Here is a 21,875-nt window from a genome sequence, read left to right on the forward strand (position 1 = left end):
GCTTTTCGCCGTGAAATATGCAATTCAACTATTAAAAATCCTACACTTTAAATCAGGTCTATTCAAGATTATCTTTAATCTACCCGAAGACCTTCAGCAAGTCTAATCTGACTAGCAGACCCTAATTTTAAAAGATGATCACTGCTTCATGACACTGCCAAGCCATCTCCGTTCCACATATACACAAATGATAAATAATGGCTTTACTAGCTCATCTTTTTTTTTTCCAGCTCTGGCATTTCTAAGTCACTCAAACCTGCCAAATGGCCATGCTGATTTCCAAAGAAGGAACCCCACAGTAACATAGGTCGTACTGCCTCTTGATCTGGGATTCTGGAAGTTCTTGACACAGAGCTGCTAAAAACACTTCCTGTGGTGATGCCAATATTCAACACCTGATCTATTCAATATAGGCAGCCATGCTAATGTGACTAACAACTTGTTTCTAATTTACTTAATTTTCATTGATCTAAATATAAACAGATATATGTGGCTACTGACTCCTGTATTGATCAGTGCGGTTCTGTGGTCTCTGAGAATAAGTCTGGACCCAAAAAGGCTCAGAAAATCAATCAACTAAACCTTTGGAGTCCAACTTTATGAAGACAAAGGATTTTAATCTCTTTAAATATCCTTGCATACTTTCCTATTTCATATAAATACACAGACACATACGGTCACAAGCAGATCCTGTATTAGCCCCAGCTAGAGGCGTCTCCTCTGGGTAGACAGCTACACTACTAAGAAAGCCACGAGCAAATATGATGATGTTACTTAAACACATCTGAACAGGTTCAGTGAAGACTGTGTTTTTTCTAACAAAATATATTAAGACCAACGCGACAACACACTCCCACGCCACCATTTCAGAAATGATCATCTTACCAGGTTTTTCCTAGTTCAGTAAGCCATGTTGGGATGTTTCCTGTCATGATTACTAAAGGATCTTGAAGCTGCCTATTTGCTTTTGCTGTCAACTTACTGTTAATAAATTCACTAGTTGGAATAATCTCCTTGCACATTGCATTCTGTAAAATGTTAAAAAAAAAAAAAAAGTCTACATAGAGTAAAACATTAGGATTATATTCACTCTTTATCTCCAACTATGTATAGAGTACCTAGATTTCACCTGGTTCCCAACATACAATGGAGAGCTTCTCACGACTGTTTCAACATAAATGACACTTTCTACAATGCATAGCTCGAATACCACAACCCCCTCAGGCCACAAGTACTGACCCAATCACTGATGTGGCAGCTAATGTTTTGTGCGAGGCCAATTCCGTCATTCTTCCCTATATTACATAAATGCCAAAAGTAGCATTCAACTTTTGCTTGACTTTTTACTTTATATTTCAACTTAGACAAATGAACTTTTGCATAAATGTACTAAAAGAATTTTAACTATAAATTCACATTTGTTCTTCGTGTTGTAGCCTAACTTAATAAAGTTACAGCTAGGAAGCTGGTGAGTATGTTGTATTTCACTGAGCTGTGATCCCTACATTTAACCGAATCGTTATGTCTGTTTCTAGTACAAAAATTCATCAGCCACTAGACAGAAACTATGGGTAACATGCCAGGCACAATACACGATGGGAAACTCCATAAGCAGGCCACGTTACTCACATCATACAAGTAATACCAGTATCGACTGATGGCATGTAAAACTCTTAAAAGAAGAATCACATCTAATGAAGGGTCTTCAAAAGTTATATTTTCAGGTGGCGTGGATATGAGGTAAACTTCTAAAGGATTTGATACCGATGGGCACACTCCATCTAGAGGGCAGAATATCAAAGATAAGGTTTAATAGAAGTTAGAAAGGCTATGCCAGTGCAGCCGGTGTCATCTTATCACCCCGAAAATAGTAACCACAGGTTGTGAAGATCTAATGTTTGGTACCCTACTATTGATAGCTTTAACATTTTCCCTTTCATCTTAGACATAAATCGTACAAGCTTATGAAAATTTTGCTTTCCTCCCATAGCCAAATAAACTGGAAAGGAGAAAAACTGACTCATTTCCCATTTCTTCTTTTCAACAGAAGCAACGGCTAACAATAAAACGGCCAGAGAATAATAAAGACAAAATATTTAAATTTAAGGTCACAATTTTATGTAAATTTCCTGGATTTTTAATTTTTTATCCAGCTTAAAATGGCCATGTAAAATAGACAAATATCCCCAACTGTAAATCTGGTAAGAGATTTGGTTATTTAATCCAAGGCCTAGGATAGGACAGACTGATAGTTTCCAAAGGGATCTATGATTTTTCTCAGATTTCACTTAGTAGTAGCTTGGGCAGGGGGTCAGGGGTTGAAACTACTGCCATTTACTTTTACCCAGTAAAGGAATTAAAAATCACAACACTATCACTACCATAAAAGAAAGGGCAATTTTTAACACCAAAAACACAGACACAAAAATCTTAAAATAAAAACCTTTTATAATAGAACTTAGTTTTATGGAAAACAAAACACTGTTATAATGTCCTTATTTCTGCGGACCAGAAAAAATTCCAGCAATTGACACCACTTTGTTTGGAACTCCCAGGTAGGGATGGTCTTCATGGAATGTGAGCCCTCACATGGACGGGGGACGGGGTGGGTGGGTGAGCACACACAGACTCGAAGGAAATACTACAAAAGAAAAGAGATCACCTGGCAGGTGCTAGTCCATTCTGTAGTCATTATATTACCTGGCAAAACTTTTCATTCCTTCTATAATTGTTAGATTATAACAAATGACAAAAATGAAGGGCCTGCCTGACCACGATCAGTCTCTTCTTTAGTAAATGTGTTCTGCTAATGAAATTTGTTTTAGCCTTCATGAAAACATAAATTTTTCATGGAAAGAGTATGAGTTTTCCTCAGTTTTCTTCCCAAATTTAATTTTGCAGGTACTTATATTTTCATTTGTGGTAAATCATTTTTTCTAAATTATATTCAAGGGTTTCACTGCTAGATATAAATTGCTCCTTTAAAACTTCCACGACAAGGAGACTACTGCCCCACGGCAATTTGTTTTCCCCTCCCATACATCAACTTACCATGCCATAACTCATCGTGCTTTTTTGCATTTCTAGGGGATGTTTTTGTTGGAGCTGTTTGGGCTCTTCCTCTTTTACCACCAACACAATCTTTATTACTTTCTTCATCCTCTCTCACGGGTTTGTACCTAAATTGATTGGAGAGTATATAAACTAAATGTAGATTTTAAAAATAAAAACTATTCTACAGGGGCCAAAGTGTGACCCACAGACACCAGAGTTACCAGAACTCTGAGATCTATCCTGTTTCTCCCTACTTATGGGTTTGGAGAGTTACCAATGGCACTGTTTCTGAGAAGAGGCCACAAAGAATCCACTGTTCCAGGAGGGGCCACCTGAGGAACTCCAGCGGTGGTTCAGGGAAGAATGGCTCTCTTTATTATATTTATTTATTTATTTAAAGTAGAGCCCAACGCGGGGCTTGAACTCACAACCCTGAGACCAAGACCTGAGTGGAGATCAAGAGTTGGCCGCTGAACCGACTGAGCCACCCAGCGGCCCCAAAGACTGCCTCTCTTTAAATTTAAGTAGCAGACATTCACAAACAATGCAGAAAGCTGCATCCAAATGCCTCTAAGGGCTCAGAGATGCCAAGCTTCTTATTACCTGAAGGAATATAATCTTACAGAGATGTTTTTTTCTTGTTTAAAGACCTGAATGAATCTAAAAAGCTGACGTAAACTATGACTATTGCCCATGAGTACGTTTCTAGGAGACGTCATGAGGGCAAATACACACGTACACATGTTCACATGCATGCTTTCACTAACACCCAGATAAAAGATTTGAAGTGGCTTTTAATAAAATGTAGGATTTGGGTCCCCTCTCTTTATGTAAGCCAGCTATTAATAAGAATTCCAAAACACACGAAAGATATATTGAAGTTGATGACAAGGCAAACAAAGTCAGTTTCAGACTTGCCATATTGTATGAGTCTTTGTCCAAATGCCAGCTCTCCCCAGAGGGTTGCTCTCATCGTCTGTGGACTCCCGCTCGTCCTCGGCCTGGATACTGAACTGCCGGACTGCCTGATACACGGTCATGTTATACGGCAGCAAATGCTCTCCGATGTAGAACTGTAGCCTGTGCCTTACGTTGCCGGAATTTAAGAACTGAGCGGCCTGAATAAAGAACAGGAAACCCATTTAAGCTCCAGGCCCTGAACCGTGTGCACAACATGGTGAGAATAGCACCAGAGACTTACCAGAGACTCATCGATTTCCTCGTCAGAGCCATCATCATCACTGTCTTCATCATCTTCTCTTACTCTTCCATACCCTGAAGACCCAAGAAGGCTATTAAACTCCTAGCAATTGTCCGTGGCAAAGAAAAGCCCACGTGTACTGGTTAAACTAACATACTCTTAGAAAACCATGTATATTACACTGTGACCTATGAAGCAGAAAGAGCTAAGAAAACTGTCACCTACAAAGCGCCATTTCTACTACGTTACGTTCCAACAAGATAAATGAACTAACTCATCGCTGAAGTAAGCCATCAACCCCTTGGAAGTTTATCACATTTCCACAGGCTATGTAGAAAATGAACGATGGGAACACAAGTTCCCAATGCTAGGTTTTAACAGAAGCAGCAACAGGGAAATTGTTTTCACATTCCCTAATATTCCCAGCCTAATGTACGTATAAACACAAAACACACATGTAGGGAAAGTACCTCTAACTACAAGGTATCTCTCGATAGCCTGTACCAAAGCCAGGGGATCAATCTTGACCGGCCCGCCTTTCCACTGCTTCACATTTGCACAGTCTGGATGTCTCTGTAACTGGCATTTTAACTGATGTGTGTTGAAAAATTTTAAAGCCTGTGATCCTCTGTTGAGAGAAAAGCTCAAGATAATTTGTGAAAAAAAGTTATTCTATTATTTTCAAAATCAACATAATTCAAAAAAACAAGACAATACAAACTTCATTTTCTTAAGGCACAAAATAAGCACGCACTTACCAGTTATGTAAATAGTCAAGCCAGCAATTCAAATTATTTAGTAAAAGTTACTATAAAGTAAGAAATAAAAGAGGGTATGCATGCATGCATAGGAAAACATTAAATCATCATTCTATCTCTGACATACCGGAAACCCATGTGAGCAGAAATCCTCACCACTGAGATACAACTATTTCTCTAGAATAAAAACTCCTCAACCACTTGAGCATGCGCACTTCTGCAGTATTTTGCCACTGCATAGCTGAGTTCTATGGCTTTAAAAACAAAGGAAAAAGCCCTCTTTTTTGCTTTCAAACATTTCTGCTACAAAATTACTTTAAAAACTAACCTTTAAATTTTACTTTGCTACATTCTTTTGAATGAAGCAGTTTGATAGTTACGCCAGTCTAAACCTGGTAATGATATTTAATTGCTCATTTCTGGAAAGGGCTCACAACAGTGAGACACAAACAGGCTTAAAATGCAGTTATCTGTAAGATTCCATAAGGCATGCAAATAGGAGTATGGGAAAGAATATTTCATTAGACGGGAGATACACATACGTAAACATACATATTTTATACAAATCTTGGTAAAAATGAAAAACTTCATGGTTTTCTCAGGCATAGATGAAAATGCCCCTATATTTCATAAAATGTTCCAGGACAGGATAATGATCAAAACTGATACCACATTCTATATTAATTTCCAAAGCCAGAAAAAAACCTAGCCCACACGGATCCCTTCGTCTGTTCAATAATGCATATTGTTTAAATTCAATAAAAAATTTAAATATGTTCAAAACACATCAGATTGTGTATTTTAAACCTAACTAATATCTTATTTTGTAGGCTTCTAGTCATAATATTTCAGAAACCCTGTAACACCCCATAAAATACAATGAACTTTTATAGTGAATTCTTTATGCAGCATTTCACGAGTCCAGTAAAAATACTATATTATAGAAAAAATACAAGTTTTAATGAAACAAGAAGACTTCAAAATATACACTTATTGTTAAAACCCATCAAAGGTATAACCACTTACATCACATAGGAAATCACATTATTACACAGAATGCAAATATTTTATTATCCATGTCTATAAAATTCACGGAGAGAAGCAATATATATTAAAAGTTATCAATTTAAGGAACACTAAGCCTATTACAGCTTACCAACACAGTCACTGAGTTATGTACTTCCAAAACATCATGTGTAAAACACGTGGGGTGATTTTAATGATATAAAGTATTTTTCTTAAAAGTCATTATAGCCAAATGGTCTTTGGGCAGAAGATGATGTTACCAGACCTCTTGCCACTTTACCTCAACAAAATGAAGCACAGAGTCCCATGGCAAGGGCACACCCAGGCACTGATCCTTACCTGCCTCCTGTCCCATTTCCACTGGGGAAGTCATGTACTTTGACTGGAAACTGTTCCATCTGGCTGAGGCAGTTGTTCATCTTGTGAACTAATGCCAACAAAGGTGCATTACCCACTGGTTCTACTCTTCCAATGGGCTCTTCTCCAGGAAGCTAAAGTTATAAATAAACCAACAGGTTAAGCAAGGCATCTTGAAAATGGAACACTCTTCAACAAGAAAATTTAAAACGCAGTTTTACAAAAGAGAAGCAGTCATCTCTTCTATCTCTTTTGATAGATTTGGCTGGAATGATTATTTCCATATAAATTATTTCAAATAGAAACTCTTTTTTGTACAGGCCCACAATCCCTTATTCATAATTCCTACATCCAAAAGGCTTGAAAACACAACTTATTGGTGGTGAGACTTGACTCAAGCAGACATGAGGCTATCTGCAGTTTTTATTTACCTGTACCAAGTAGGACTATCCATATGCTTTCCTGCAAAAATACTTAATGTGTATGGAATATCATGTAATATATATGGACAGTACTGTAGAACTCTTGAAACCCATTCAGCCCCAAGGAGTTTTGGGTAAGAGATTACAGACCTATACATAATCTTAAACATGGTATAAAACTACATCCAGTGTTGCAACACATCTAATGCATCTCAGATATCAACTCTGCTTTACATAGCCCAAGTTAAAACAATACAAGAAGTGCTCAAATGCCTACAAACACTGAAAGGAAGGCATTGTGAAGTAGCTTCACCAACACACAGGACAACTACCCTAAGTCCTACTACACAGACGATCCAGAGGATGCCTTCTCTCGAGTAGCTTTGTAACAAGTGGAATGACGTTAAGTCATTAGTGAGTCTAAGTCATAAGTAGTCTCGCTCTTACCCACTGAGGCTGAGGAAGGGGAGCCTCTCTGAGCCTTCTGATCTTGTAATCCAGGTTGTAAGTGGTGACTGAGTATTCTCAAATAGAATTGTTAATAACTGCATTTTATATGCAAAATGGAAATGTATATGCTCACTCTCTCATGTCTACAGCTATTTTACCGTATTTCCCTATATGTATATATTGTTAACTACAACATGTTTAAAAATATTGAGAATAAAATACACTCACAAGTGAGAGACTACAATTAATGGCTGGTCTTACAGAAAAAACGAAGACTCGAGATACACTGGCCATAGAAACTGTGGCACATGAGCTATTAAATCACCCTTCTGTTGCTTTGCTAGTATATCTGATATAAAAGACCAAGGAATCCAAATCCAACTGTGTATCAGAAGCTAGAAACTTGACCTCAATATCTTGACCAGCACCTAATGGAAATTACTGAGATGAAAATACACATATCAGTGACCAGTGGTTCCTATAAGAAGATAGAGAAGCATTAGGAGATAACTTACTGGTGAAGAAAAGAATACATGAAGGAATCTCTTTAATCTGATCTCTCTGCTCACAGCATCCTTTTCACTTTTAGATGTCAAATAAAGCAACAGCTGCTTCACGAATCCACTATGTTGGATTTCAAACGATGAAACATCGGACTCTGAGACTATGCTACGGATTTCTACAAGGCACTCAGCTCCACCATCCACCTAAAAGAGTTGGGAACAGTATTTCTATATCGATTTAAACAGTCCTCACTAAATGCACAGTTCACATTTCCCCAAGAGGAACTGAATACACTCTAAACAGCTTTAAAAAAGAAGGTGGGGGGGCAGTGATGCATTCTTGATAGAACCTTGGAAACTATGAATCTTACACGCAGTCACAAATGTTAGTATTTCATGGAAGAAAACCAGCATCCACACAACTAACACAAAAACTAAAGTCTAAAATAAAATAAAAATAAAGAAATAAATAAAAGAGACAAAGAATTAAGAATACAATCTGAAAGGTTAAGAGCTAGAATACCAGAATGAGAAAATAAAACAAAAATATAAATTGTGGCTTCAAATTAATACGTTTAAAACCTGGATAAAATGGACAATCTCTTGGAAAACATGTAGTACACGAACTGCTCCAAGTGCATTAAAAATGTAAAAAGGCTAAGAACCAGATGAAACATAAAAGGCTTATTCAATCTCCCTATCCAAGTACTATCAGATCCAGGTGGTGAGGGGTTAAGGAGGGTCCCATCAACTTTAATACCCATGGTTGAGATGTACTTGGGGACATTTCTCAACTCTTTTTTTTTGTCAAGAAATATGTGACAGATCGCCTGGATGGCTCACTCAGTTGAATGTCCTACTCTAGATTTGGGCTCACATCATGATCTCAGGGTCCTGAGATTGCACCCTGCAACAGGCTCCACACTCAGACTGGAGTCTGCTTGAGATTCTCTCTCCCTTTGGCTTTGCTCCGCCCCCTGCTCACATGCATGCGCTCTCTAAATAAACTCTTAAGAAAGAAATATGCGATGAGAAGAGAAGAAAGTAAAAAATGAGATTCCCAGTATAGTTTATGACAAAGTAATGAAGCACAAAAGTCAAGGGACAAGTTACAGAAATGTCAGTGCTAAAGGTACATGTCTGGCTAAAAAAATCAATCTAGGACAAGAAAATTCATGGAAAGTCAGAGTCATCAAGGGAAGGACAAAGAGAAGCTGGAAGAGATGACAAAGAACCAATTCGGTGCAGCCCATGCGGTACCTGGAGGTTGAGTTGTTCAGTCGCAGCACAAAGTCTCTGAAGGACATTCAGGGCAGGGTTGCTTCCATCCATGTTCTCAGAACTGAAATAACGCTCTACAAATTTATGCGCCTGTTCCTTAATCCACCCTTTAATTTTTTCTCTGCAAGAAGGAAAAACAAGATATTAAATTTACTCTCCATGTATAGAAAGGATTTCAATTGTAACTCCACATCAAAGGCAAACAGATGCTACATTTAAAATCCTTTTTCACCTAGGCTTCTAGATTAATAAATTCAGATGAACCAAGTTAAGCTGAAGTAAAGAACTATAGACCAGAAACATGCACCTGTTAGATGCGCGATTAACTGAGACCTATTAAAATCACAAATTTTAATGGATTTAGATACATGATTGCTTAATTATTTTTTATTAAACAAAACTGGGAAAAACAATCAACCAACCAACCAAACCAAACCAATCCATACCACCAAAAAAAGGGGGGGGGAGTGTATTTCTTTACCCAGTGGCATTTGATTTTTAAAAATTTCTTATTTGCAGAGAAAGTAATCCTTGTTGGTGTGTTACATCCGGAGTCAAAAAACTAAATAAAACAACTCAGAAAGGTTTTAAAGAAAGAATTTTTTTAAAGCCACAGACTGAAAAAATAAAAAAATAAAGCCACAGACCAGCATGTGAAAAAGTTTAGCTGATACAGCTTTAGAACAAACAAGCCTCTACTACAGGATCCTTAAATTCCACTGTAAAGGGCAGAGAAAGGAAGGGGATCATAAAAGTGGGTGAGTGTCTGTGTGTGCAGACTGAAAATAGGTCCTCTTTCCCTTGTCTGGAACAAAACTAAGGAACAGTTTCCACGGGGAGCATAATTTATTTGGTTTATGAACATATGTTGACCTCCGACCAGAAACGTCGAAAACAGATTTTAAGATGTAAGACGTAATTTAGGACAAAGCCAGGCAGAGTTCAAGAACTGAGAACCTGGGGCGCCTGGGTGGCACAGCGGTTGGGCGTCTGCCTTCGGCTCAGGGCGTGATCCCGGCGTTATGGGATCAAGCCCCACATCAGGCTCTTCCGCTGTGAGCCTGCTTCTTCCTCTCCCACTCCCCCTGCTTGTGTTCCCTCTCTCACTGGCTGTCTCTATCTGTGTTGAATAAATAAATAAAATCTTAAAAAAAAAAAAAAAAAGAACTGAGAACCTACTCCATTCTTGAGCAATGCCACTTCTGCGCATAAATTAAAAGGTCTGTAACCATGTTTCATCTCGACACAGTAAACGTGCTGACTGCAATCACGTAGAGCTTTGCTAATCTGAGAACGAAAGTAATAGAGAATTCCCCCCACTTCACCTATTATTGGATATGGTGTCCTTTGAGGCGGTCCTGGCAAGACCGCTAACTCCCGCAGTTCGTGCTGGTTCAATGTTGTTGCTGTTGGACTGTGCGCTTAACCTTCCCCACGTTTTTGGGTTCAAGCTTGCCAGGAAAGAGGACTTAGGTGACTGAGTAGTGGTAGGGCTTTTAGCTATGAAAAGAAACGGGAATGATAGTTAAGTCATCTTAGTTTAACTGATGAAAACCAACTGAATTTTAACATTCCTGTTTACATTACCAGATGAATTTGCTGAAACAACTAAGAACACTGAGTGTTCAGGAAACTGACGTGTGCTTTAGGCTGAAACTATCAACAGCATTCACAAGTACACTCACTGCTCCGTCTTTCCCTCTGCACCCCACCGCTTCACCAAAGCAATTACCTTGATTGTCTACTTTGTCATCATCTCTTGGAGGTGAATACTTTGGCCTTCTTGGCCCTCGTTTTGGCAGCCGTTTTCTCTTTAGAACATCACTTAATCGACTATCACATGGGAAAACATGGGATAAGTTTAGCAATTACCACGATTACAATCGCTCATTGAAAAGCAAGCTAAAATGGCAGAAAAAAGGAGTTGCAAAATATTGCCATAAGGGTACTCTTCATTTTGTGATTATTTAATGCAGACTCTGCGCTAGTCATGTTCTAGAGGTCTAGAGACACAGAAGATGTTTAATCCAGAAAACAGCTTATTTGACTACACTGAACTACTAAAAGTAACACCAAATAGAATATCTGATTAATCCTGTGTTAAAACTTTTTATAAAATGTTGTACATATAAAGTGCATAGAACAAATTTATGATGCAAAGAAGCAGTATTAAGAAGAAACTAGAAGAAGAATGTTAAATCTGATTGCCATATTTCTTTCCTAACATAAATGACAAAACGTAAAATATACAGAACACTGTTACCAAGATACTCTCCCGATACTACCCAAAGTGCTTTCAGAGTATGTACTTACTATAACATCCTAAATGAATGCATTTATAGTTATTTTTTTAAACTCAAAATTACCTATAAACAAATATGAAGTCATAGCATGAAAAACCTATCTTGAATTAAGAATACCTGAAATAGAACATACACAGACTTTGTGTCTTATTTTCAATATTCTTAACAACAGCAGAAATAGTCTGAAATATCAACAGATTCTGAGAATAACAAAACTACTTAAGATGGAGAAGATGGAAGAAACGTTCGGGCTCCTGGGTGGCGCAGTCAGTTGAGCATCTGACTCTTGGTTTCGGCTTAGGTTGGGATATTGAGCCCTGCATTGGGCTCCACATTCAGCATGGAGTCGGCTTGAGTTTCTCTCTCCCTCTCCCCCTCACTCCCCCATGCTAGCATGCTAAAATAAATACATAAAAAAACTTAAAAAAAACAGGGGGGGGGTTCTGGTTCAGTTGGTCTGCAACTCAAATAAAATTAGAAAAACCAAAAAATAACAACAAAAAACTTTTAAAGGTCTTCCAACATCTGGTATGTCTATTAAAAATACTTACTAATAATGTTTAAATATGCTTTGCAATCAAGAGAAGTGAACTTTTATCTTTAAAGATTTATTTACTTTAGAGAGAATGCAAGTGGGAGGAGGGGCAGAGAGAGAATATTCAAGCAGATTCTGTGCTGAGCATGAAGCCCAACATGGGGTTTGATCTCATAACCCAGAGTTCATAACCTGAGCCAAAACCAAGAGTCAGACGCTTGAACAAACGAGTCACAAAGGCGCCCATGGACAAATGAACTCTCAAACATGATCGAACGATTCCCCCTTTACAAATTGATATGAGCTTTTCTTTATTTGAAACCATATTAGAAAGGAATGGAACCACTTAAAACTCTGGAAATTTCTTTCTTCATCTTTTAAAATTTTCAACTGTTAGAAACTATAATCAAGTCTAATTCCTTTACTCAGAAATACTGCACTTGTCTGAGCTGCATCACATTTCACCGAGCGCCTGATGTCTCGGGCACCATGCCTGTGCTAGCTAGTGAAACCCCGCAGTAACTAAGTTACTACAGCAGCCAGGGGGAAGGAGCAGGGCTGGAGAGGGAGGAAAGAGAGGCAGGCAAGGCTGTCAGGGAAAACTGGCCGACAAATCCAACTTGAGAAGAGAGAAGGTGAAGGGTCCCCAGTATATTCTCCAGGTTCAATCCCACTGGACTGGGCTCATGACACAGGTACCACCCAAACTAAACAGCTTGCTAAAATAACAGCCACTGTGTCAGAAGTCCCAGTCTGTAGCCCAAGTCCCAGAATTGCCAAAATTCATATTTAAGTTAAAAATGGACAACGGCCACCAGGTGGCAGCAAAAGGAGCTGGGATCCTGAGATAGGTAGCTTCTTAGGACAATGCCACCTTGCAGTCTACAGGATTAAATGTTTGGACCTCACTTATTAAGTATAGTATGTTTTACCAAAATCTATGTTATAGCTTAGAAGGAGTAGAAAGGAGTATTACGCTAAGTACACTTTGAATTTCAGAACTGAATCTGTTGATCATACACCAGTCATGCAACAATACTGAGTTTCTAATGTCAAAGAAACAAAAACACGTTTAGAGTGTAATTTGTTTCAACACAACAAAATGAAAACTAATGAGGGTTTGGTAACGTTCTCAGAAGCACGGTACAACAAAGGGATTAAAACAGAAAAGGAGGTAGGAGTAGACATATTTAAGAACCCCCACTCTCTTTTATTAAGAGCAAAGTTTCCATTTCCTAATTAAAAATTAATGGAAATCAGGTCTTTTCCTGTACTTTCCAAAAATGTCATTATCTGGATTTCTTGAAGCTGGTATGTATGCAACAGTGCAGTAAATAATCACAAAACTACTGAATTAGAAATGAGGGTTCAAATCCTACATCTGTAAAAATAAGTGTGTGACACTGTGCTCGTTAACTCTCAATTAGTTCACTCAGAAAGTTCACTGAGCCTTAGTTCCCTAATATGACACTAGAAATACCCAGTAGCTCTTGTGTTTCCTAAACACGGCTCAATACAGTAGCTTTCCAATGTTTGGTCTCTTCCCATTCCCATTAAACATGGAACAAAACAGAGATGGGAAAAAACAAAGTGTCCTCTCTAATATTTTACCATTTTATTCCCTGTGTGAATCTCAGGTAGCAGAACAACAGGTAAAGGCAAAAAGCATAAAAATCAGCACAAAACTCTGACTTACCCTTGAGGGCTCAGATCTAAAGAATCATCTCTGCTGTGCTGCAAGCTGGGGGACCCCAAGTCAGCCGCAGCGTTAGTGGCGGCCGTGGCTGTTCCACTGCTGACTGGCGTCGTGGACCCCAAGGATCCCGACCCATTCGTACATGCCTTTGGTGGACTTGTCAACAAAGACTCTGATTCTGCTAAGTGTTTTACTTGATGCATTACACCTATGTAGTAACAGATTTAAGAGTCAGTTTTAACCAAGACCACCTCCCCATGATTACAGAATCTCTAAATGCTAACACTGATTTACAGAGAATGAATAAAAAGTATCTGGCAAATGGGCAGGGGGGTGGGGGAGGGATGGATAAAGCATGATGACTTAGGTGCCAGGGTTTTCCACTTGACTCCATTCTGGAAAGTAGTAGGCAAATTAAACATTAAAGAAAGAGATTTACATTGAAAGTCTTCAAATATTCAAAACCTGGTAGCAGGAAATTTAATAGGGTCACCCATTAAGTTCTACTAGAAATTCAAAATACCATTATAAAAACAACGAACTACAAAAATACAGTAGTACACCTGTGGCTTGAGAGCCAGGAGATAAAGGCCCACTACGGTTATTAGCTAACTTCAAACGCTACAGTTAGACAAGATCACAGTAACACTACTGCCAAAAGAGAACACCGGCAATCCAAGGATGGTGATTTTTCACATCCCTGCGGGTGTATAAGGAGAGCTAAATAGTAACTTACGACGCAGGGGTTCATATCTGGGCTAGAATCACAGGAGAATGTACATGGTGGGGGGTGGGAGGGAGTTGCCAAGAACTATCAATTGTATGCCGAGGTGTGTGCCCGAATGTATGAATTCGTGTTCACACATTCACATTTTTTCTGGGAAACAGTCCAGAGCTTTCCATCAGAATTTTTAAAACAAACTAACAAATAGAAAAACACAAAAACACAAAAAACACAAGATTTCTGAATGAACTCAAATCTGATTCAGTCACATTCCACAAATATTATTTGCAGCAATCACAAGTCAGACTGTGTGCCAGGTACTAAGAATAAGACCCTGGATGAGAAAAATGGACTCAGGGCAGTTACTGAGGAAGGAAAAAAACAAAACAGAACTATTAAGAAATTACAAATAAATTGTAAACTGCTCCTTAGAGAGAAAGTAAGTGCTTGCTTATGGAGCACACAGCAATCAGGACCTAACAGATTCCGGAAGGAAGGCAAGGTCCTCAGGAATAAATGACATTTAAGTGGAACCTGAAACAGTATACCTAGCCAGATGCAAAGCAGCAGAACTAATCAAGACTGCTCCATAAACTTCATACTGTACATACTATATAAGTTTTGGGGTGTGGAAAATTCAATCTGATGGCATAGTGATACTATAAATGTAAAAAGAAAAAAAAATCACTTTCAGCAAAAGACATATTCTGATATGCTTCCAAATCAGAAAGGTGAAATATATCAGAAAGGTAGAACAACTAAAGGAAAACAACTAAAACAGAACGCCAAAACCAAAACACAGAATGCAAATTATAGAATAATCCAAGGCTAAAAAGAACACATACCAAATGTTTGTGTGGTAACAGAAATATCTTTTCATAAATGTAGCCCGTTTGTTAACCATAGTTTTAGAGTTTGCCTTCTAATTCATATAAATATGTAGCATTGGGCTTTTTAAAAAAATTCTTTGTTATTTAAACAGAACTAGTAAGAAATAGTGAAAAACTCTTCCCATCTGATTTAATACCCTTACACTAGCATGACTATAATAGCACTCTCAAGATGTGAAGAGATACAGATCCAGCATTAGGTGATGAAAGAAGGGAAAATAGATCATATGCAGAAAGAACTAGGACTGTTTAGATAAGATGGAAGATGAAGCTAAGGATTACTTGATTACATTATTTCCTGTGTCCTCACACAAGTCCAATGTATCCTCAAAGACCGAAAGAGCCATAAAGAGATTTGCTGATGAGAAAGAACTCCTTTAATATCTCGGCATATTTGAAATGGATAAAACACCCGAATGAGCAATATGGTTTCATCTTTGTGATCTTCAAAAAGAGAATGGAAAAGTACTGTATCTCCTAGGATGATTTCCATGTTCAAATTCCTCAAATTAGGGGACTAGACCCAATGAAGTAAATACTAATCCCTTTTATAAGTGTTCTGATCTACTACGGATTCACTGGCAAAGAAAGTGAACTCCTGACTTTTTCAAGACATCTTTATGGGCAGGGGCACATTATCTATGTGAAAAGTCAATGACTGCTTCTGGCCCATAAACACTCGAGTCACTGAAATGTAACTTAAGTGTTTATCACCTAACCATTAATCTTGCACAACCTGTATTAATAAATTTCACGAAAGACACACTATATATGTACGTGAGCTGTAAACTTGAAAATGTCTTATATAAAAAAGTTTAATTTTTGTTCTAAATTAAAGTTAGATGGCTACTGAAATACTATTCAGACCAAAAGATTAACCATTAATTAATTATCGTGAATGACATTACCTTCTCTTCTGAAGTAAACACTAAAAATATCAGGTAACTTCTGCATTAAGATTTCTGCCATCTGAAGTGCTCCAACTACTATCTTCAGGTCCTGGCTTGACAGCATGGAAGCAATGTGACTAAAAAAAGAAAGCATTCATATATAAAACATCTGTCTGAGTTTGAGAATTATTTTTGGCCATACTACTTTAAACATGAGAGCAAAATGTTTTAATGGTGAAAACAACCGAAATTTTTCTTAAGTGCTTAACTTTTGCATTGCATTTGTCTTTCTCAAAGGTGTGTATGAATATAAAGAGACAACAAAGGTCTCAAGACAGTACAAATCAACTGGTTTATGCATTTTTTTCTACATTATTACTTTAAAGATTGCTGAAATTACTTGCAGAGACTTGAATTTCTAAAATGTTTTCACTGTTTTCATGAACACACCTTGAAACAGCATGATTTTTCAGGACATCCTTCAGAAGTTCAGCATCCGCAAAATAAATTATCCTAAGAATTGCTCTAAGGCACTTATGTCTGACCGCAGGTCCTGCTGAGGAACTATACACTTCATAAAGAACACCAAATAATGTCTTAATAAAAGACTTAGCCAGTTCCGGATCCTCTTTCATAAGCTGTGCTCGAGCATCATCCTTCTTTAACTCTGAATATCCACCTGTTAATTAAAAAAAAAAAAAAAGTACAACCCTAAAGTTACAGACTTCAGAAACACAAGGAAGTAAACAACAAAGCATTTAAGCTGCTGCAATTATTTGAAATGTTATGAAAACATCTGGTTATGTGACAAACCAACTTATCTAATACGATCACCTGGGGTCTACAAAGATACCAAAGGTAGCATTAAGACAAAACTGAGCCGGCTAGAAAGAACAAGGTATCGGCATGCTGTACCTCTTACTTTCATAATACATGTTCAACAGAACACCGAGGACATTTCAGTATCAGCCAGCTACACCACTGGTAAGAGATACACAGAGTTCAAGAAGTGGACAGTGGGTACATGACTAGAAGCTATGGAAAAACAAGGTGATCTGTCACTTTTCTTGGAGGGAATAAGGTACAGGGGAAAGGAAACTGATGAGGAAGTAAGCTCTAGACCAGGGGTTAGTAAAGTACGGTCCAAAGGCTCTATCTGGCCCAGCTCCTATTTTTGTAAATAAAACCTTATTGGAACATAACCATATACACATTTGTTTATATATTTTGTACGGCTGTTCTGGAGCTACGGTAGTGGGGTGGAGTACAGGCACCATACAATCCACAAAGCTTAAGATATTTACTATCTGGCCCTTCTCAGAAAAAGTGTGCTGACTCCTGCACTCTTACCTAGAGCTGCGAAAGCAATAGACTGTATCCCCAAGGACAGAGACACATGTCAGGAACCTGAACCAAAAAATCTATTCTTCATTAGTGAAGAAGAGAATTTTGATAGGAATGTATAACATAAAAGGTTGCAAAGAACTAATAAGCTGAGAGGTATGGGTGGATCTAAAGGTGTAGAGGAGGGGCGCCTGGGTGGCTCAGTCGTTAAGCGTCTGCCTTCGGCTCAGGGCGTGATCCTGGCAAGCGTTCTGGGTTCGAGCCCTGCATCAGGCTCCTCTGCTGAGATCCTGCTTCTTCCTATCCCACTCCCCCTGCTTGCGTTCCCTCTCTCGCTGGCTGTCTCTCTCTCTCTCTCAAATAAATAAATAAAATCTTAAAAAAAAATAAAAAAAATAAAGGTGTAAGAGGGTTAACAGATCAGATAAAAAACTGCATGGGCCAATTCCGGCTGGAGTCCGGGATGCTGCAAATCACACAGCAGAAAAATAATGTGCAAGGTACCATTTCAGCAATACTGGCTCATTCATCAATTAAAACATGATAGAAACAACAACAAATTACTCCTATGCAATGCTCTTAAGCTTAATAAAGACACTCAATGAAAACAATTAAACTTTTTATCACAACTATTATTCACATGACAATACAGTACTACTATTAACTCAAAAAGTACTTACTAGTGTTAGTATTGGCTAAGGGGTTAGGTTTTCTCTGAATGGCACGTGCTGTTCCCGTGTCCTCATTGATTTGCTGCATAGAATTAAAATCAATAGTATAAACTCGTCCCAGAGTGGACAAGCTTATCTCATCCTCACCGACCTGATGGGCTGCCTGAGAGCAAAGAGAGAGAAACCTTGAATATAAACATGGAGAAATTTATTAACTTAAGACACAGTGGGACCCTCCATAAATGCTAACTTACATATTTATTTCATCAGGTTTCAGATGATGAAGTAACAGAGTATGGAAAATTTAATAGTGTGGACATGACCAAACTCATTCATTCAATAAATCATTTTTTTATCAATAAATCATTTTTAATAAACACAATTATACACCACAGGCCCTATAAGGTCCCCAAGACATAAACACAGATAAATTCCTGATGAAAGATCCAGTCATGGAGAATCACTGACATGAAGAAGATATCGTTTGTATTAAGAAGGCTTTTAAGACATTGCTGACAGAAAAAAAAAATCGTTATCCATAAAACCTTAGTATCTAAATTCTTAGGTTAAAATAGTGTTTACATCATAGATTTTTGGCAAAAAATCTTCTTTAAACAAAATGATCCTACAAAATTATCCTTAGGTAAAAAGACTTTCCATTTAAATGATTCTTTAAGATTGAAAGGGACACACCCAGACCTAAGAGAGTAACCCCTAGGGTGTGCATGCATGCACAGTACATAAGTAAATGACACACTTTGATTAACACTGTTTGCTTGAGATAAGACAGCCAAAAGATGTGAGAGAATATTCCTTCTTGCAACAGTCCAATCTATGGAACTCCTAGGTGAAACGAAAGACAGGACTCCTTAAGTGTAAGAGAGTAAGCTAACAGGGAAAATGCAATTAATAAGACAATGCTAAAAAGAAGGCAGCTTAATGTTAGAGACCATGGCCTGCTTACACACTAAGGTGAACAACACACATTAGACCCATCACACCTCACTTCCTCCTAAAAGATGGCTCGGAACTTGGATACTTTCATAAGAACTCCTGATTTTATAATGTAAGTCAATGGTTACAAAGTTGTTTTTCAAAAATTCGATTTTTAAAAATTAACTGGTAGAAGACGTCTTTAAAGAAGAATGTCTCTTCAAGTGTAATTCTCTAAAAAAAAATTTCAAATATCACAGATTGAAATTAGAAAATATAGTTAAGACTTAAACCTATCTCCTATATTGAAAATACTAGTAAATGATGTATGGTATCCCAAATGATGCAGTGACCCACACTTCCTAATACAAAGGAATTTTCCTGATCTGAAAAATTTCTGAAATATTTCAATGCATACTTAATATGGAAGTTAACAAAAATAAAATCACACATAAACCCTTCACAGAAAAACACTAAATATTTTGGTGTACCTCTTTCCTTTTTATTAATCCTCTTTCTCTTATTTTGCTGAGTGCCCCAAAGAGTCACATAATTCTGAATATTGTGTTCATTTTTTATATCCCACTTTATGTCATTAAAATTTATCCCATTAACATCTGGATTACATGTGAGGCTAGTTGGTACCAAAACTTACTTAACCATTTCACCCAGACTTTGATACTAAAATTGTTTCCATGTTTTTGTTCTTAAAAGTGGGCTGAGAAACAGCTATTTCTATATGAATCTTTGCATCTTCTGGGTAGGAGATAGAAGGGACTTTGAAAACCTATAGCCTAACTCCTCCAATGTTTCCTTTCAGAAGTGAGGAAACTATGGAACAAAGAACTTAAATTACTTGCTCCAAGTCAATCAGGTAGTTAGCAGCAGAAGCAGGGCTAGAACATCATGTTTTCTGACCTGAACAGAAATGAGGACCTTGTTCTCAGGAGACAAAATGAGAGAATCTTGAGTTAATTCAAAATTGAGCACATTGAAGTACACACACCCACCTCCCCACTCCATCCCTACACCCACTCTCCACCAAAATAGACATATTTAAACGGTACGATGAAACTACTACCTCAATGATCCGGCTGTCAATCCTGTTATAGGGATGCCAAAGGCCTCGGTCGTCACGCCACTGCCAAATCGCACCATCTGTGTTCTGCGCATTTCCCTTCTTCAGCATGGTATCAACTGCAAAAATGCCTTCTTTTGGTAAACATGGCATAAGTTCGCTGAAAACAAAGGTGCAAGTATTTCATTAAGTAGCTTCCTGAACTATCAGCAAATGACAGATCTCTAATGTGAAATACCCGCATATAAGCCACAGTTGTTATTATTAGCCCAATCTTTACCAGATCAGAGATGTCAGTTCATACAGTTCTTGAGGACTTCGTGGAACAAGATCAATCTGTTCTTGACAACTTCCGTTTGAGGCACCGCACAGGAGAAAGTGAAGTGTTTCTGCAATGTCTGTAAAACCAGCAACAGAAACCAAAACCCCATGAAACTAGTTATACTACCTAATTTAAAAGGCGATCATTCCCATGGGAGAAAAGCAATCAGAAGTATTTTCTTACAGCCAATTATACATGAATAAAAAGTAAAAAAAAAAAAAATTATTTTCTTATAAAGCAATATACTATAGAAATTAAAAAGCAAAATGAGCTATAATGAAAACCTAAAAAGAAATTTATGAAAATTTTTAACAATTTCGTTCTAAAGGCTTCAGTCTGAGTCCTAGCTGGACATTTAAACACCAATCCACCCCAGAGAATTTGGGAATTTTTTTAATTTTGTTTTTGGTTTTATTTGCATTTGAACAACACAGTGTTTTGTACAAAAAGTGTATGCAACATACATTTTAATCCCTGATTAAAATATACTTGTCTTTAATTTACATATACTGAAAATGGGTGGTCAACACAATAAAACGTAGAAATTACAAGCATCTGAATATTACCATACTGTGGTCAGGAAGTAATTACCTTAAAGACAAGCATGCCAACTTAATACAAAGATCATTAAAATATCGTCTACCCTAAGTTTCCAATCCCAGAAGGTATCAGTTTATAGAGGAATTTGCATGAAAACCAGCCTGATGCAAGAACGCTTTGACATAAGGAAGCTCCCATTATCCACAGGTTTAGTCACTCAAACAACTAAAGTACAGATGGGGCTGGGTCTTTGTTGTGGCTCTCTTTCTACAAATACTAGATATTTGCAAAATATAAACATTTCATTGAAATGTTTTGACGATAATCATTTAAATTCTGTTATTGAGGAACGTATTCACTATTGATTTGAGCAAAAGTGTGGATAGTTAAATCGCTGCCCCACATAAATTTCACTGACAGTGATTAAAAATATTTTAAATTTCTTGAAAAAGTATAATTTTGCCAAATTTGTTAAGAAATGTGAATACAGGGCAATGTTACATTATAAGGATTCCTTAAATTTTTTTTTAAAGAGATCAGAGGATGACAACAAGTTTCCTTTGTGTTAGTGCTGAACAAAGAAAATTTTAAGTCTAGTAGCTTCCAAGTGATAAATGTATGGCAAACTTCACGGAGTAAGCAAAAGGTGAAAATAATTATCATAAGAAAAAAAAAGAAAAAGAAAAAAATCCAAAATGGTAAAGCAAAACAAAAGTCAGTGAACAATTTCCCAAACTGCTTTAGGGAAATGCTGTGCCACGTGGTAGCAAGAAAAAAATCTGTACTCAACCTTCAGGAGATGGTGGGCTCAGCAAAATGCAAAGGGCTCCTAGAGATTTTAATAACCAACATGCACTGTGACCACTCAAGACAAAGTCAAACCTTTCCCCAACTTCT

The 21,875-nt window shown here is 37.5% G+C and overlaps 1 protein-coding gene across 14 annotated transcripts in view; it reads right to left on the reverse strand.

Moving 5' to 3' along the window:
* TRIP12 (thyroid hormone receptor interactor 12) overlaps nucleotides 1-21,875 on the reverse strand; it is a 140,517-nt gene that overhangs the window by 19,171 nt on the left and 99,471 nt on the right. For 5 of the 14 annotated variants that reach the window (XM_034655323.1, XM_034655317.1, XM_011222681.3 and 2 more), the window contains 17 exons: nucleotides 20,397-20,514; nucleotides 20,117-20,276; nucleotides 18,115-18,268; nucleotides 16,541-16,769; nucleotides 16,109-16,227; nucleotides 13,587-13,794; nucleotides 10,785-10,885; nucleotides 10,378-10,552; nucleotides 9,032-9,173; nucleotides 7,784-7,975; nucleotides 6,379-6,530; nucleotides 4,726-4,898; nucleotides 4,256-4,329; nucleotides 3,973-4,172; nucleotides 3,052-3,179; nucleotides 1,630-1,781; nucleotides 886-1,028 (listed from right to left, as the gene is read on the reverse strand). In XM_034655323.1, coding sequence (XP_034511214.1) covers nucleotides 886-1,028; nucleotides 1,630-1,781; nucleotides 3,052-3,179; nucleotides 3,973-4,172; nucleotides 4,256-4,329; nucleotides 4,726-4,898; nucleotides 6,379-6,530; nucleotides 7,784-7,975; nucleotides 9,032-9,173; nucleotides 10,378-10,552; nucleotides 10,785-10,885; nucleotides 13,587-13,794; nucleotides 16,109-16,227; nucleotides 16,541-16,769; nucleotides 18,115-18,268; nucleotides 20,117-20,276; nucleotides 20,397-20,514 — 2,620 coding nt within the window. The remainder of the gene's footprint in view (nucleotides 1-885; nucleotides 1,029-1,629; nucleotides 1,782-3,051; nucleotides 3,180-3,972; nucleotides 4,173-4,255; nucleotides 4,330-4,725; nucleotides 4,899-6,378; nucleotides 6,531-7,783; nucleotides 7,976-9,031; nucleotides 9,174-10,377; nucleotides 10,553-10,784; nucleotides 10,886-13,586; nucleotides 13,795-16,108; nucleotides 16,228-16,540; nucleotides 16,770-18,114; nucleotides 18,269-20,116; nucleotides 20,277-20,396; nucleotides 20,515-21,875) is intronic. The other 9 variants (XM_034655328.1, XM_034655322.1, XM_034655326.1 and 6 more) reach the window with 6 other exon arrangements.

This window comes from Ailuropoda melanoleuca, chromosome 2, assembly GCF_002007445.2.
Source record: "Ailuropoda melanoleuca isolate Jingjing chromosome 2, ASM200744v2, whole genome shotgun sequence".
Classification (NCBI taxonomy): Eukaryota; Metazoa; Chordata; class Mammalia; order Carnivora; family Ursidae; genus Ailuropoda; species Ailuropoda melanoleuca.